The 17,078-nt window shown below is 37.4% G+C and overlaps 3 protein-coding genes across 4 annotated transcripts; 2 read left to right on the forward strand and 1 right to left on the reverse strand.

Annotated features, from left to right (window-relative positions):
- Positions 1 to 1,481: 1,481 nt before the first annotated feature.
- Positions 1,482 to 3,409, forward strand: LOC126606368 (uncharacterized). Of its 2 annotated transcripts, none has more exons than XM_050273744.1 (3): positions 1,482 to 1,750; positions 2,112 to 2,222; positions 2,359 to 3,409. In XM_050273744.1, the coding sequence occupies exons 1-3, from the start codon at positions 1,727 to 1,729 to the stop codon at positions 3,298 to 3,300; spliced, it is 1,077 nt and encodes a 358-aa protein (XP_050129701.1). In that variant the 5' UTR covers positions 1,482 to 1,726; the 3' UTR covers positions 3,301 to 3,409. The 2 variants fall into 2 exon arrangements, with proteins under 2 accessions (XP_050129701.1, XP_050129700.1); XM_050273743.1 differs by having other exon boundaries at positions 1,483 to 1,740.
- A 2,101-nt stretch (positions 3,410 to 5,510) lies between these two features.
- LOC126606284 (probable methyltransferase At1g27930) lies at positions 5,511 to 6,990 on the reverse strand. Its single transcript, XM_050273651.1, has one exon. The coding sequence runs from the start codon at positions 6,710 to 6,712 to the stop codon at positions 5,858 to 5,860; it is 855 nt and encodes a 284-aa protein (XP_050129608.1). The 5' UTR covers positions 6,713 to 6,990; the 3' UTR covers positions 5,511 to 5,857.
- A 5,677-nt stretch (positions 6,991 to 12,667) lies between these two features.
- Positions 12,668 to 16,983, forward strand: LOC126608959 (non-specific lipid transfer protein GPI-anchored 1-like). The gene is made up of 2 exons (XM_050276973.1): positions 12,668 to 13,103; positions 16,493 to 16,983. The coding sequence occupies exons 1-2, from the start codon at positions 12,758 to 12,760 to the stop codon at positions 16,708 to 16,710; spliced, it is 564 nt and encodes a 187-aa protein (XP_050132930.1). The 5' UTR covers positions 12,668 to 12,757; the 3' UTR covers positions 16,711 to 16,983.
- The last annotated feature ends 95 nt before the right edge of the window (positions 16,984 to 17,078 follow it).

A 17,078-nucleotide genomic window follows, 5' to 3' on the forward strand; every position in this document is an offset into this window, starting at 1 on the left:
TATTATCATCATACTAATCGAGTCCGTCCAATTTGATATTCGTGAAGAAATAATGTGTTTGGTTGGAGATGAGATGCTGCCGACATACCAAATTAGCAAAATTCCAATCATGTAATGCAAACATATGAAGCGTTTTGCTTCAAAGCTTTGGCTCAAAGAAGCAACCAAATTGCTGCCATGCGGCGTCTCCTACGCAATAGGACCTTTTGTGCATCAACGAATGTTTGGAACTTGGAAGGGGGATTACACTAAAGGGATCAAACCAATCCATATCATTTTTAAAAGATAACTAATATTAGTTTTGTCTGACAGCACTTACTTTCACTTTGTTAAATGAAGTTCCGAATTCAAATTTCCTGATCGACAATTGCAAACAAATGAGCTAAAACGATGCAGAACTTGCAAGATGAACCAATAGTGTTTGGATTCCAAGCGGCATGCGTGTAATAGTTCATGGATGTAAATGTTTAGGACCACATCTATTTTGAATTGTGGTTGGGACTAAATTAAAACATTTTATATTGATAATCTTAAGCCCACATCATTAAGCATATAAACTAATCCCTGTTTTGGGAAAACATATTTTACTTTAAAAATACATCTAAACTACAAATAGTAACATTCAAACTCGAATGCAAAGAAAAAAGCACGTTACTTTGAATAAACTGACACATAATTCCCTATCTCGCCTTCCCAACAAATAGAAAATAAACCCTAGAAGGCTAGACCAATTGGTTGTACGTGAATATTCAAAGGCAATCGCATAATTTTATTTCACAAATCAAATCCCACCTAAAATTATTATTAACTTTGGTTCAAATCTACTAATTTATCTTGTCGTAGGCTGAGTTCATCAAAATTACGAGTCCCTGTCGTTTTTCTAAAGATTCCTGAATGCATATGCTCTCCTCAACGAGTCGCCATCTCTCCCAATAATTTAATCAATCTATGATGACCAAATACTTGGCATCTTTATTAAAAAACTTTGCTAGTTGTTGACATTTCGTCGTCTCCAACTTTTTGTAATCTTTTATTTTTTGTAAGTTAGATTGATCAACGGTGTCACGTAAGCATTTCGATGTAAAAAATATCAACTTACGGGTGACACAAGTTAAAAATCCAAAAATTGAACCATCAACTAGATGCCCTACTTAGTTTTGGTTTAGAGTTGAGGAAAGGCTACGGGATCAACTACTTCCGTAATCAACGCAATTGATTCTTGACTTTTCAAGTATTGGATTACATGTTGTAATGTTGGACTGACATGCTTTTAAGTTTTGTACGTGTTAGTAAAAACTAAGAAAGTCACTCATTTCCAGTAAGTAAACATGTCACGAACGTTTGAGAATAAAGATTTGAAGTTGTAGACATAATGTGTACACTTGGGTTAATTAACCCGAATAATTATAGTTTGCTGAGCTAATCAAGGGGATTATATAATTGAATAAACTCTGATTAACGTCCTAAATGCTGTGTGTGGGTGTTGCTTTCATCACTTGCTGGCATTGCTCTCTTTGTCTTGAAGATATATGGTTTTACTTTAATATTTCAATTTGATCCCCCAACCCCAACCCTGCACCTGCAGCATATAATCTTCATATAACACAGACTAGTCTCAGCTTCCTGTTCAACACTTCTATTTCCTCTCCCAATTTTCTATGTTCTCCTGCTTCTGAAGGAGGGAGCAGCAGCATGGGAAGAAACATACAAGAAAAAGACATCATGAATGGCAAACTCAAGGTACATATACGTATGTCCATAAACTTTCCTCTCTGACTTAATTACTTCAAAATTGCTCCTAATTGGTACAAGGAAATAATTTCCGTCCATTCATTCTCTCCATCTGCACACCCCAGTTGATTTTAGTCCCTTGGTTCTCCTTAGTTATTCAACTCAATGATTAGGAATAAACAGGGTGTGCATCGAGAGAAAATGAGTGTTTGGAAATCACTTCTCATTGACATATTTTGGCATAGTGAAGTTGGTTAGGGCACTATGCTCTCCCTCGGTACCCAGGTTCTGATTTTTTTACTCGTAGTTGAGATAACTGGAACAAGAAAAAATATTGTTGCTAAGTTTCAGCTGTAAATTTCCAATTCTCTGCTCTTTAGGATATGGTAAAAGGGGAACTCCAAGAACTGGCTTCGGGTTCTTCACCAAACTCACCAACTCAAGATGGAAGTCCAAGAAAAGATGGGAGACCAAGCAGCATGATAATTAAGGTCAGTGAATTCTGTTCTTGGACTAATTAGTCCAAATAGTTTTCCCCCTTTTTTTACAAGTGTGACGGTCGCACCACCTTGTGGTATTACTAATTCACGCGTTAATTGAATTCCGCTATACTTGTTTGAATTACAGAAGGCAAACACCATGTTTCCTGCTCACTTGATAGCAGAAGCCATATCCTCACTCAGAGGCCTTGATCTGAGATGGTCAGGTCCAATCACACCAAGTGAGATGCAATATGTTCAGCAATACATCTTCGCAAAGTACCCAGAATACTGCAATGGATTAGTGGAAGATGTTGAAAAACTAGACATCGATAATCTTTCGATTAACGAAAAATCATCAGGAACTGCACCCCATGACAAAAAGCTCAAGTCACCCAAGAGTGTGGCACCAAAAGAGTTGTCCCCATTCAGCAGCACTCACTCAGACCTGGACAGGACTCAGATGGAACCCTCAAGACTTTTAGACATCCTGACCAAGAAATCTTCGTTCCAAGGGAACTTTGTATCCATTCCTGAGGTCCAAGCAAGGAATAGGGCATTTAGGCACTGTGGGCTGCAGGAGGAGGATTATTTAGTCCTTTTCATGGCAAATTACAAAGATGCTATGGTGATGATTGGTGAGAGCTACCCTTTCTTCAGAGGAAATTACTATATGACCATTGTGGGTGAGGAGACTGATTCCATAAAGGAATTTGCAAGTACCAAAGAATCTAGGGTTATTTCAGCACCAGAAACTTGGTTGGATTTGAGAATAAAAGGGTCACAACTTAGCCAGTACTTTAGGAGAAAGTGCAAGTATAGTCCCAAGGGACTGTTTTCCTATCCGGCCACTATCAATGGGACTAAATACTCCATGCATTGGATCTCGGAGGCACACAGGAACTCATGGCATGTCCTGCTTGACGCGACCGGCTTGGTTTTGGGGGAGGACCGGTTAGCACTGGCGCTGTACCGGCCAGATTTTGTGTTGTGCACCCTCAACAATACACCCACTCAGACCCAGCCATCCAACATCACTTGCCTCTTGGTCAGGAGAAAAACATTTGATACTATGACTAATCCAGCCTAGGGTTTCATCATGATATTGCTTTTAGTAACAATAAACATGTGTAATTTCTGGACCTGATTGTACTTGTTCCTGTTATAAATGGAGCATAGTAAGTCTTTCTATTTCCTAATCCTATTTTTCAAAACCTAGTAGTCTTGACATAAGGCATGCTTTACTTTCTTGGTCAATAAGCATTAAGCAAAGAATTTGTGGTTAGAGCTTTTAATTTGGAGTATTTCGCTAATATTTTCTTGGAACTTGTAGCAACTGCTGATTTTTCCGTTGAACTTCATTTGGGCCAATTATTCCCTCCTCTCAAACCCCAAGTCATTGTAAACAGTTAAATTTCAACTTACTGGTCATGTTTACACACATTTCATTCATCTTCATTAGATGTTATTTGCTATTCTTTTAGGAGAAACTAGTTAAAATAAAAGTTTAGAGGGAAATCAGGACTGCAGTACAAGTTATGGTGAGAAGTCATAGAAATATTTTTACCATTAATTACACCGAAGTTTTACGTTCCAAAAGTGTACAAAAGACAATACACATTGGCCATTGGCGTGTTCACTGTCTCTTGACCTTCACAAAGAAGATTATGGAGTCGAAGATTAAGGCCTCATCTACATGCAGAGACCAAGAGGATCAAACAATCAGAAGCATCAATAGTTTAAATCTGAACAAGGGTAAGTAGCAATTCATAACCTCTAAACAGTAACAAATCAAGGATAATAATGTCTGCCTTGCAACCCTAACCTAACCTTACTAAAGAAATAAAAGGAAGTGGCCCCTTACGAATGAGGATCCTCTTCGGATCCTCAAATCATGTCAGTTCATCATATATCGTGCGGTTAGAAATCATTTTAAATATTTTTATTTTAAATTAAATATGAATAATACCTAACGAAAACTGACTGCATGATATACAATGAATAGACACGATTTGAGGGTCCTCATGATCCTCACAAAGAAGATCCATAGAGGATCCTCCAGGGCCCTTTACCACATTGGTGGAAAGAAGTTGAGCCCTTCCATGAAGGTGTGGGTTCGAACATGTCGGTAGCTAATCGAACATCTAATCTGACAAAATCTATCATTTGACAAAAAAAAGAAAGAAAAAAAAAAAAAAAAAAACCAAACCAAACCTAACCTAAAACGTAGCTGGGCTAAACCTGACCAAGTTCAATTACGGGGGCAGGCCACTTTTGGGCCGAAGCTCAAGTTACAATTAGCCAAGCCTATTAGCTTGGGTGTATAAATTCTTTTTTTTCTTAAAACAAGCGGATTTGAAGAGAATATTGCAAGATTTTAAGTGCATAAATGAATATTTTTAAGGAAATTTTAACGAAAAACTTTCGATATTTTTCATTTTAATGAAAAATAATAATTTAATATTAAAAAGTCAATTATGGTACTATTCATTTTACCATTTATTTTGTCATTATCGTTAAAACTCAAAGTTTTCAAGCTCTTTCTATTAGTTTTCCTTATTTTTAATCAATTAAACTAATAAATAAACATGAAATTCAAGAATTAAATTAAATTAATGATGATATGATCGGTCAAGCATATGCCCTAAGTCCTCGGATTATTCCACTGTGTAACCCACACATTGCGACATTCCAGTTGACAAGGTCTTTACAATTAATTCACAAGCCTAAACATGAATCAAGGACCATACAATCTTCAAAAAATTAAAGTCGGAAAGTACCTAAAAAATTCGAACTCGCCATTATTGTTCCGTTGAGAGGTCAATTACTTTCGAATCTGGATTTTTTTTATGAGGATTTTGAGGATCTGTAAATTGTGTTTGCTCATCGTACATCGTGCAGTTAAAAATTATTTTAAATATTTTTATTTAAAATTAAACACAAAAAGTACTTAATAAAAACTGATTGCACGATATACAATGAAATGACATGATTCACGAATCCTCACGATACTCATCAAAATAATCCAAAGAGAATCCTGTAGGATTACTTTCCACCATTATCATTAATTAATTTAAATTATCTTTCTTTTCACCGATTATTCCAGGCCCACTAATCATTCCGTCAACTTATTAATATTTAAAAAAGAACAACCAAAAAACTAATAGAAATGTGTTTTAGGTAGATCGTGCAGTAAAAATTATTATAAAATTTTTTATTAAAAATAAAATATAAACAATATTTGATAAAAATTAACCATACAATTTACGATTAACAGACGCAATTAGAAGATATTCGGGATCCTTACAAAAAGAATTCTCATTCAACTAATAATGAACTATCACATTTTATACATTATCATATTGTAAAAGCACTTCATGTTATTAATAAAATCTAATAGCGGAGATGGATGGGGGATTTTGAAATTTTCTAAGTGCAACGGTTTTTTTTTTTTTTAACTTGACGAATAACTAATTTCAACTAATCGGTCTATAATAATTAAAAAAATACATAAAAATACTGTAAAAACAGTTAAATTAAATAAAATTAAAATAATTCCTCAATAAAAAAAGAGAGAGAAAGCAGCGAGTAGTAACGAGTAACGCTTCTCCACCAATCCAAGCTCGCCGTTACGACCGCCGCGGGATTTAGCAAAAACGCGAGCCGTCACCGTGCGTCACGTTTGCGGCGGAGGGGATCTCGAAGTGCCACAGCCTCCCCACCGCCTTAACCAAAAACTTCCTGCACAGGAACTCATTCGCGAACGCCTTCTCCACCTTCCGATCCACATCGTGCAGGAACACGTGTGTCACACCGGATCCCCGCCTCCTCCTCGCCATGACAGCTGCAGAGAAAATAGCCGCCATCCGCCCCGGCGCCTCCGGGAAATACCCGCGCGGCGCGTCGATCATGATCAGGTCCCACTCTTTGTCGTACACCTCGTCCGGCAGGTTGTGCAGTGCCAGCCTGCACTCGGTATTTCCGCGCAGGACCACCTCGGACGGGGAGCACGACCGTTTGGAGCGGTACGAGGAAAGTAGTTTGTCTGCCTCCTTGAGCTGCGTGCGGTAGCGCACCGTCTGGGCCCGCAGCTGGGGGGCGTCCTTGAGGACGCTTTGGACCCACTTGGGATCCTCCTCCAGGAACAGCGTCGTGCCGCGTGGATTCAGGGAGGCCCACATGAGGGAGTCGAAGCCGAGGCCGAACACCAGGAAGTTGCAGGGGGCGCGGGACTTGAGGACCTGGAAGGACACGCCGATCTCTTTTCGCGACTGCTGCGGGGTCTGGCGCGACGTGGCGTAGTGGAGGATGGCCTGGATCTGGATCGCCACAGGCGAGTAGTTATCGTCAACGGCGCGTAGAAATGTTGGGCCGGCGATGGAGTAGAGGACGGAGGTGCCACCCTGGCAGAAGCTGGAGATGGCCAGCGCCGCGCCGATCAATAGAACCAGAGTCACGGCGAGAAACCCAGGTCTCTCGGAAAATGGACTCCGATTCTTCATGTTAAACTTTATAATAATATTACCAACAATAAAGATCCAAAACAAAAAAGTGAAATGGAAAAAGGTAAATCTGCAGTTGAGATTCTAGGTTCCGGTGTGCGGTGGTTTATATAAAGGTGGAGAGATTGGAAGGGGAGGGGAGGGGAGAAGGGGAGGGGGGAGTTTCGATGGGGACATTAATAAGATTATTAGTGCAGCAAAAACCAGAAACCTGTCTGCGGTTGCCTGGTCTGGTTTTTGTGGGTGCGCAAATCCCGTCGCGGGGTGGACGAGATGGGAACCTTCACATTTTTTAAATCTCCACATTTTTTTAAATGGCGCTCACTCTACTGACGACACGTGGAATTACTTACTGTTGGGGAACTTTTCTAATTGCCGGGTACTCAGGTACCGAATCTGTACTCATTTTTTTCATTTGGCTTTAAAAAAATCAAAAATTCTTTGTTTTTTAAGTTTAAGGAAAATTAAATAACATGTCTATTATTATTTAAACAATAAAAAATTATAATAGTATCATTGGACAAAGCGTTTTTCCTTCTTGTTCCCCTCTTGCTTGCTCTTGTTTTGTTGCAAAGTGTTTTTCCTTTGTTGTGTGTGGATTTGGCGATGTCTTGATAAAAGTGGACCACGAGTGGCCAGAGAGTTCGCCCCTAGCCTCGAGTACATTGTGTCGTTGATTTCATACGTAACTTGAGGTTATTCTCCTTTTAACACGTTGTTGGAAACAGGTGATTGATCCAGGACGATTATGTCATTTTGAGTTCCTGGAACACCCAAGAAGGCATACCAAACCCATGTATCAAATGATGCCACCCCCTCTAAAATAACACTTTTTGTTGCTTTTCGATTTCTGAAATCTCCTTGCCATGAACTTGGGTTTTGCCATGGTCAATGCATGTAATCAATACTTCCAATCATGCCAGGAAAACCTCAACCTCAGCTTTCTAAGGTCCACCGATGTGGGTCCACGAAGGTACTATGTGGTTTATAGTTGTTCAACTGTGTTGCATAACCTATTCAGGGACTTAAGAACAGTGGATTCTCACATCCTCGATATCTCATCAATCGCATCTACAAATGCCTCATACACAAGCATTCGCAAGGCAGCCATGACCTTTTATCAGGAAGAAAACCTGAATTATTCGCATTATTCTTCTTTTGAACAAAGTAATTAGCATGGTTGCAAATAACAACTATGATTTTGTTGAACAAATGTGGTTGCATCCTAAATATTCTAAGAAAATAATATGTTAGGTACAAACAATTTGGAATAAAGTAATCTTGCAATAGATTCTCACCTCGGGTTCCTCTGCCTTAGTTAAGGTTGGGTGCATAACCGATGCCTGAGCTACCTACTTCTTCGTTTTGGTGATTGATTGTTGTGACCACTTGCACCACTTGAAGCGTTGCTTCTCTACGCCTTCAGTGTTAGGCATGTCTCCTTTTTCGTTGTTCATCTTCTCATTTTTCTTTCTCATGCAACCTCCTCAAGTTATCCATTGTTGGAAGAACTTTGTTTTGTAAAAATGTACGAATTAAGATGAGTAAGGAGGATGGAGGAGGCTTGGTGTGAGTATATTTGGTGGTTTGAAGGGTTTTTATGGAGAAAAATGAGGAAATCATAAGATTGGATAATGACACGCAGCACGACAAGAATGGTCGAGAATGTTACCAAAAATCAGAGCAGATATTACGAATGGATAATGACACGTGGCACTATATGAAGGGTTGCGAATCTTAGCAAAAGTCTATGACGATAATGACACGTGGAGGATAAGACGAAATAAGCATTAAAAAATTAAGAAAAAATGTATTTGTTAATAGTAATCGCGTTTGTCCTTGCCTTTTCTCCTTCCAAAATGGTGGACTTGCACAAAGGCAATTATTATTTGGAATGAATAGTAAGAGCAATTTTGTTGCCCTTACCCTCCAATTGTCATTGCCCTCTACCAACTGGTAAAGATGCTCTTAGTCTACAAAATTTACACTAATATAGACTAAAATTTTAAGAGTAATACTAGGGAGACTACATTTGTAAACAAAATTTTATAAACTAAATGACATGAAAGTTAATGACTAAAGTATTACTCAAGCGTTGATAAACGTGCTCAATTATATTGGGGACACAACATTTAGTTTGCAAACTTAGTCTACAAATTTAGTATCCCAAGCATTACCCAAATTTTAAACCAAATTTGCAAACAAAATGATATGTCACCAATAAGAAATAAGCATGTTAATCAACATTTAAGTAATAATTAAATCATTAACAACCACATCATTTGGTTTACAAATTTAGTTTAAAAAAAATTGGTCTCTCTAGCATTATTCTTAACTTAAATGAAACAGGAAATTGCATTGCCAAACTCTGTCTTACGTAAAGTTGCTAGAGTACCCTTAACCTCCGAATTTGAAATCACTGCTTATATACTTGGTATTGACCATAATTTACAAGACTATTCTTTAATTTTAATAAGAGCGGTTTGATTAGATCCAATTAAATGAAACTGTTGGTTTTTTTTTTTGGTCAATAGAACTTTCATTACAATAAAAACTAGTACAAGGCTTAAAAGGAACCTGATAAACAACAACAAATAAAATAAAAGGCCTAAGCAAAGTGAGAGCAGCAACCTAAGATACAACAGGAAGCCCTCACAAACTTAGGCCCATAGGCTGTGATAACAAACAACAAAAAAATCCTAGTCTCAAATAGCATAAACCAGACCGTTGCCGCCACATTCTCGGAGCCAAACTCCGAACCAAGAGAATAGACTTAAAAATTTGGCCTAATCGGATAAATGGTTCCCGTGGTCATAAGGTATTCGGAAGATAACCTTTGTGGTAAAAAAATTTGGATTTAAACCCTTGTGATCTAAGTCTGTTATGATTTATGCCCTTCTGTCATTCATCCGTTAAGCTTGATAGAGAAAATACCACATTGAGGGACGACAAAGTCATCGGTCTTGACCCGCAACACCTCATCCGGTGACGCGCCGTCGACCATGGAAAGTAGGCAGGAGCAGAAACCCCTGGTGATCTCGAAATCGATGTCAGCCGTGAATCTCATGTTGCCCTCCTCGTCCATTTCGGCTCGCAGCCACACCCGGGCGATGTAACCCATGACCCAGTTCGAATCAACCCAACCTGAGTCATCAAACAGCGAGAATGTAAGCTTGGGAGAGTGAGAAATGTGTACAAACTCGTTGGTTGAATTGGGTGAGTCTATTGGGAGGTTCCAGTCTGAGCTTCTTCAGCAGATGCCTCTGCATCGTCTGTGTACTGTGTGAGTTCTAGAGTGAGAGAGAGTGAGAGAGAGGAAGAAAAAATTAGGGTGAGAGAGGGGTGGTGGTCCACTGGTAGAGGGGATGGGCGGAGTACCGGCGAAGGTTTTGGCAGAGCAAATAGATGGTTGAGAGGGGAGAACATGAGTGATTTAATGGGTTGGGATTCAAAGACGGCGGCGTTTGGATGCGTTTGAGGGATTTGAAGGGTGTGGGCTAGAGAGGTGGTCGGAAAGTGCTGAAGTTGAAAGGGAGTGACTTGTCAAGCTTAACGGATGAATGACAGAAGGGTATAAATCCTAACAGACTTAGACCACATGGTTTTAAATCTAATTTTTTTTACCACAAGGGCTATCTTCCGAATACCTTATGACCACGAGGACCATTTATTCGATTAGGCCTAAAAATTTTGTAAACCCATCTGCTCGGTTTGCATACCCCAGTGTCTACTTAAAAGAAGCTTCTAGCCTTCTACAGTGCAGGACTTTTTGTTTTGCTTTTTTTTTTTGAAGGTTTTGGTATTTAGACGGATGAAACATCAAAATAAAGGTACAGTCGAAGTGATCAGCACAGTATGCAAATTCAAATAACATGAACAACAAATATTAGTACATAATATTTTTGTTATACTAAAATAACGAGAAAATACAAATTTCATATAAAGAATGAATACTCGTATTTTCTCAAAACTAAACAATGAAATCCAACTAGCCTCGTTCGGGTATGAAAAAGGTGGTTAACCGTAATTCGCTACCAATTGTTCTTTAAAAAAAAATAGTGAGTTAGAAATTGGAATACTCTTGGCCACGGGGGTGGAGACTTTTTAGCCGCGGATGCAGTCTGGCTGATTGTCCCAACCAGTCCTGAAATTATAACTGCAATTATTGTTGGTGCATGATTGGTAGGCAAAAAGTTAGCAAGAAAATGAGATATCAAAAGGCAACAAACATGCAATGTGGGGGTAGTGGTTGGTATGTTATATCACAAACTTTTGTAGTAAAAAAAAAAGATGTGGAGTATTGCCTTGGAAGAGTCCGGTAGTCCATGAATAGTAGTGTCTTATGAGAATCTAAACATAATAGCAATTTTCTTTTACGGTTTCTACCAACCAATATATATATGAGGTACTTAAGGGAAAGGATTTTGTTTTTTGTTTTTTTAAATGGGACAAGTTGTGGGTCTATATTACATCGAACTTCAACGATCCGAACCATTTATTTTTTCAAGTTGCACCCTTTAGATCATCCTTGCAAAATATTAGTCAAATCAAAAATATTTGAGACATCTAACTGAGTTCAAAGAAATCAACGAACTCTTTGTTGTATGGGAAACAATGAAATTTCATTCTAATAATTAAATAGATAAATGGTTTTCGATCGAATTTAATTTTTGTAAGGATGATTTATGAATCGAGCAAAATAGACGATTCAGATAGTTAAAATTCGATGTGAAGTGGATCTTATAACTAATTCCCATTTATTGAACAAAAATGGAGATCTCTTTGCATAAAATTTAAGGATATGCTATCCACACACACTTTTTTATTTCTCACACATCTTTCTAATTTTCAGCCGTCGGATCAAATGAATTAAAGAAAATAAAATAACATAAATTAACAAAAAATATGTGATAAATAAAAAAAGAGGTGTGGATAGCACACTCTAAAATTTAATTCCTACCCTCCAACATGCAAAAAATAAAATATGTAAACATGGATCGGTATAGTTCAATCACATACTAATTTTTTATGAATAAAATGAACGAACCGATCGATTTTCAATTTCAGAGGAAAGCAGACATAATTATGGCCATGACTGACTGTGAAAGGGCCGTACAGATGACTTTGCCAAAGCTCTTGGCTCCACGGTAAGACATGTTCCGACTTTCATGTGAACATGGGCTTAGCTTAGGCCCTACCAAAAACCAAACATTTCTTGGGCCTTTAGGGGCCCATCATCAATCATTGTTGTTGTCGTATTTTAGGCTGAGCCGTTGGATCATTGAACGACTCCCGAGAAGGAAATCATTTAAACCCTCCGAATCTCGCACATCACGGAGCTTCCACGTGGCCAAAGGCTACAGCTCACTTCACCAAAAGCAAAACCTCATCTCATCAAGTGCACATTCCTACAGCTCACTTCATTAGAAGCTATTAAATGCGGCCCAACTACCCCAATGGGCCTCCGTTCATAACGTCTTAAAGTCGGTCAGAAAAACAAGAGAGATCTAACTTGGTATGATAGGAGGAAATAGTAAAAAATATATCAAAAGTTCAAATAATTGTGTAAAAATTGTCTCCCTATAGGTCTTTAATTGTCTTCTTTGCATGCAAATCTCCTTTATCAGAAAGGAGTAATACTAGAAATATTACATTTACGTACCATATGATGTTGTAAATAATGTACATAACTAATATTTTATTATTATCAGATAAATTCATTAATCCACCTAACGCGTATACAATATTTATTATTTTAAGTGATGTGCAAATGTGATATCAAAATATGACCTCTTTAACATTTTTTCTCGTAAAACAAAATTGCCATTGGATAAACATCACGATGGTCGATGCCACCCGAAGCTGACGTGGACGGTCCAGATTGAACGTACTCAACACCCAGCTCACATTCATTAAATGAGCTACTTATACAAGACCTGCTTCAATGAGCTACTTATACAAGACCTACTCTGAGATTTCCAGAGTATCAAATCTCACACGCAAAGAAGAAAATACAATATTCTTGAAATATAGCTCGTTGAGAAGATGACGAGGAAAATGATTGCGGTGTTGTTCTCCGTTTTCGTCGCCTGCGCTTCTGTTGGCGACGTCAGAGCGGCAGCGCCAACGGTGGCGGAGAAGTGCAGCGACAAGTTCCAGAAGGTGGCGGTGTGCTTGAGCTACGCGACAGGGAAGGCGGAGACGCCCACGAAGGAGTGCTGTGATTCGGTGAAGGGGATAAGGGATACTCAGCCGGAGTGCCTGTGTTACGTCATGCAGCAGGCGAACAGCGGGAGCGAGGAGATTAAGAAGATGGGGGTTCAGGTGGCCAAGTTGCTTAAGCTCCCCACTGCATGCAGCTTGAAAAACGCCACTGCCTCCGATTGCCCTAGTAAGTTTTAAAACGGTATCATTTTAGGTTTACATGCCTGCCTGTCTTGATATATTACTTTTCTTTAATACAAATCTTGGAGAAAATTTTGATTGTGACTGTAACACGGTGGTACACCACGTATTTTTATGTAAGTGGTATGAAATTTTATTTTTTAATTTATTAATTTTTTAACACACATATCCCATCATTTCTATAGTAACACGTGATGTACCACCTCGTATTCCGGTTACATTGAAAAATATCTCTAAACTTGAGTTGGATTTGGACTAAGTTAAATCACAAATAGTTATAATTATTTATCGAACTCAAAACCATGTGAGTGAACTAAACATGAGATCGGTACAAGTATTGTAACTAGGTATTAAACTTGTCAGTGAGTCAAATTTAGGACATTTCACTTGTAATTGGGAGGGATACTCATAGACTTCGTTAAATAAGGTGCATGCAGTGCTTGGAAGGACCAAATCTATATAGTAACTAGTAAGTGTAGATTTTTGTTTAGTTAATGATGGTGGGATATTGCATATTACCTCTTAACGTCTTAAATGAACATAACAACAAAAATTGCAAACGGAAAGGCGGAAAAAGAAAAAGGAAAACAAGCAACCCCGTCAGTGATCATTTGATCTATGACATTCAGTTTTTTTCTTCTCTTAAATAATCAAACTAAGTCGGTTCATTTGTTAAAAGCGATGCAATTTAGTTTTACGTATCAAAATAATATGATTGATGAAGTAGGTGATGCTAGAACATAAACCGTGTTTTGTCAATTTTTTTTATTCCAAGTCTCTGACATGAGTTCCATATTCTGAGAAACACATGATGATACACCACGTGTTACTATGTAAATAATAGGATATGTGTTTTAAAAAATAAAAATTATCATTACTTATATAAAAATACGTAGTGTACCATTTATGTTCCGATCATAATAAAAAATTTCTTTCCAATATGAACTCATTTCGTAATACGTGACATAGGGGAAAAAAGTTGAGTGGATCCCACCACTTGAGGGTGTGAAGAAAAAAAATGGGAAATTTGAAGTTTGGATTTAAAAAAAAAAAAAAATCCTTTTCGGGTAACATTAAAGAGATTATCTTTACAAAACATGTTTTATAGATCACGTGATTGTTCATTGTAGTTTTTTTTTTCTCTCTAAATCATTGTGTTATTTTGTTTCCACATTATATAATTTACAAAATATCATTATTCCTTGTATTTTTCTCTTTCATTTATGGGCTGCTGCATGGGTTAGGCAATTGACATGTTGACGCCTCAAGGCTCAAAGCACCTTATGCCCTATTATACCTGTCGCATATGGGGCACGAGGATTAATAAGGAATATGATTATATTCGGATGTTTTTTTGAGAAGATTTTAGGGATCAGTTTATCTTATCCGTTCATCAGTCATTTTGTGGTGAAAAATTATTTGAAATTTTTTATTTAAAATTGAATACAAACAGAACTTAATGAAAGCTAACCACATGATGTACGATGAATGATTAAAGATGAATTGATTCCTAGGATTATCAGCAGGAGCATCCTCATCCGATTAATAAGCCATTGCTCCAGCCCACTAGTGGAGGCAGTTAAGGACTGCACTAGTCCTAGGCCTACCTTGACTTAAAAAATAAGATTAGTATTACACCTATTTCAATTTCTATTGCTTTGCAAACCTTCTCAACAATTACAACAAATTCAATCATTATTTATTTTTCATCCAACATATCTCATCCCAAAATTCAGTATATATTTTAAATGGTTATTTATCACAAAGGGTATTGCTATACATATGTCATTTTTTATCTTCTACACATCTATGTTAATTTATGTCACTTGAACTTCTTCAATTCATTCAACTGTCAAAAATTGAGAGGTGTGTGTGAAGGTAAAGAGAGGTGTGTGATAGCACCACCCTATCACAAGTCAATAACATTTAAAATAAAATTCATCATTCCCTTTTAATTAAAAAAAATTCGTCTTTCACTTATGCACTGGCAGATTTATTCCCTATTCTTCTTGAATTTCATATATTTAGCCATTCCAAATCCCAAATTTATTGAATAAAGAGCAAGAAGGTATGTAATACTTTATTATTCTCTATAAAACATTTGTTTCTATTCTATCCCACCTTGTACTTGAGTTTTAAGGTTTCCAAAATTTTTATTAGTTCTCTCTATTGAATTTAATAATTCTTTCAATAGTAGTATTGATGATATCATGCAACGGTTTCAAAATATGAAATTCGTCAAGAATAATTATAATTACTATGAATAGATAAAATTATTTAAGGAAAACTAATGAAAATGGCTTTAAAACTTTGAGTTTTAACAATAAGGACAAAATAAAGGGTAAATGAATAGTACCATGATTGATTTTTTTAGTGTAATAATATGATTTTTTGTTAAAGTGAATAGTACCGAAAGTTTTTTTGTTAAAATTTCCAATTATCTATGCATATGTTAATTTTGACTACTTAATTATTTGGATATATATTTTTTTATGTTCTGCATTATTAATTTTATTTATGATGTTTTGTATTAGTAATTTTATAACCACTATTCAATTAATCTTCTTTGTGAGAGGCCTATTCTCACGAGAAATCCTGACTCCACCACTGCTCTTGCCTCCAACTACCAACCAGAAATATGGCTCACATATGTACGGTCACTGGCAGCGGTAGATAGCCATTAATTAGGTTAAAAAGTTGATTGCCTCTTTATTAGGTTGAGAAAGGACAAGGATTGTTTGCCCTCCTTGTTCTCATGCCCTCTGTACCCTTCTATTTTGTGTGATCACGGTTAAGTCGCGTCAACATTTTATATTATTAAGTCACGTCAACAAAAATGAATAGTAATATAAAATGTTGACGTGGCTTAACTGTAACCACACAAACAGGAGAGCATGGGAGGGCCGGGAACAAGGAAGGCAGACAATCCTTGTCTGTTGAGAAATGCTCAAAAGTAGAACTCTTTATGGACTCTCTGTCACAAGAAATTTTTAATTGTGATGGAAACACAAGTGGTACACCACGTGTTTTAATAGGAGTGGTGAGAAGTTTTATTTTTTAAGTTATTAACTTTTAAACACACATATCTCATCATTTGTATAGTGACACGTGTTGTATCATTCCGTGTACTGGTCACACTGAAAAATCTCTGCTCTGCCACTTCACAATTTAACTTTAAATTCCGTGCTAACATTATAAAACATTACGCTAAAAACATGAAGTAACTGAGAGTCCAAGAGTCTCGCTTTTGAGAAAGTTTTCTTAGCATTTCTCTATTATATTAGGGTCTCCTAATTAACCTTACTTAATGTGCGACACAAATATCTTAATCCTACCTCATTAATGACTTTGCAATATTGTGGTTTGAATGGCCAGAGCTTTTAGGCATACCTGCGGGCTCACCTGAGGCTGCTGTCTTCACCAATAATGCATCATCAACAGCAACTCCCACTACTGGATCCGGCGGACAACAATCGGCACCGGAAAAGGCCGACAATTCCAACGGAGTTATAAAGCTTGGACCCCAGCATGCTGGTCTGAAGGCAATGGCTGTGGCCATCGTTTTCTTTGCATTCCCTGCTCTCTATGTTTAGCTTGCATCTGATCAGAAGATGAAGGTTCTCTAGTGAGGAGTATTTTACGTCCTTTTTGTTGGTCGTTTCTGTGTGATCTTTTTAGGGTTGTTAACATTTGATTGCCTATGCGGTAATTTGTTGTTTCCTTGGACTCGGTATCTACGTTTTGTGAACTGCATGCTGTAGTTGCCCACTTTGGCAGACTTCTAATGGTATTGAGTTTAATGTTCATTTGTTGTGGTGGGAGCAGATTAGTATTTATCTGAATCATCAAACATTTGAAGCAGTAAATATTTGAATCGTCAAACAAGTTTCCTTATCTAAATTGCGGAAAGAAAATACAACGAACTCAGGTGCACAGGAGAGCATCTTCTTTCTCTAATTTT

Source organism: Malus sylvestris, chromosome 16 (genome assembly GCF_916048215.2).
Source record: "Malus sylvestris chromosome 16, drMalSylv7.2, whole genome shotgun sequence".
In the NCBI taxonomy this organism is placed as follows: Eukaryota; Viridiplantae; Streptophyta; class Magnoliopsida; order Rosales; family Rosaceae; genus Malus; species Malus sylvestris.

Bases quoted from the DNA above. Each gene is read 5' to 3' on its own strand.
- LOC126608959 (XM_050276973.1), top strand. From the start codon at position 12,758: ATGACGAGGAAAATGATTGCGGTGTTGTTCTCCGTTTTCGTCGCCTGC. The intron at 13,104-16,492 runs GTAAGTTTTAAA...TTGAATGGCCAG, and splicing joins CACTGCCTCCGATTGCCCTA to AGCTTTTAGGCATACCTGCG.
- LOC126606284 (XM_050273651.1), bottom strand. From the start codon at position 6,712: ATGAAGAATCGGAGTCCATTTTCCGAGAGACCTGGGTTTCTCGCCGTG.
- LOC126606368 (XM_050273743.1), top strand. From the start codon at position 1,693: ATGGGAAGAAACATACAAGAAAAAGACATCATGAATGGCAAACTCAAG. The intron at 1,741-2,111 runs GTACATATACGT...TCTGCTCTTTAG, and splicing joins TCATGAATGGCAAACTCAAG to GATATGGTAAAAGGGGAACT. The intron at 2,223-2,358 runs GTCAGTGAATTC...TTTGAATTACAG, and splicing joins CAAGCAGCATGATAATTAAG to AAGGCAAACACCATGTTTCC.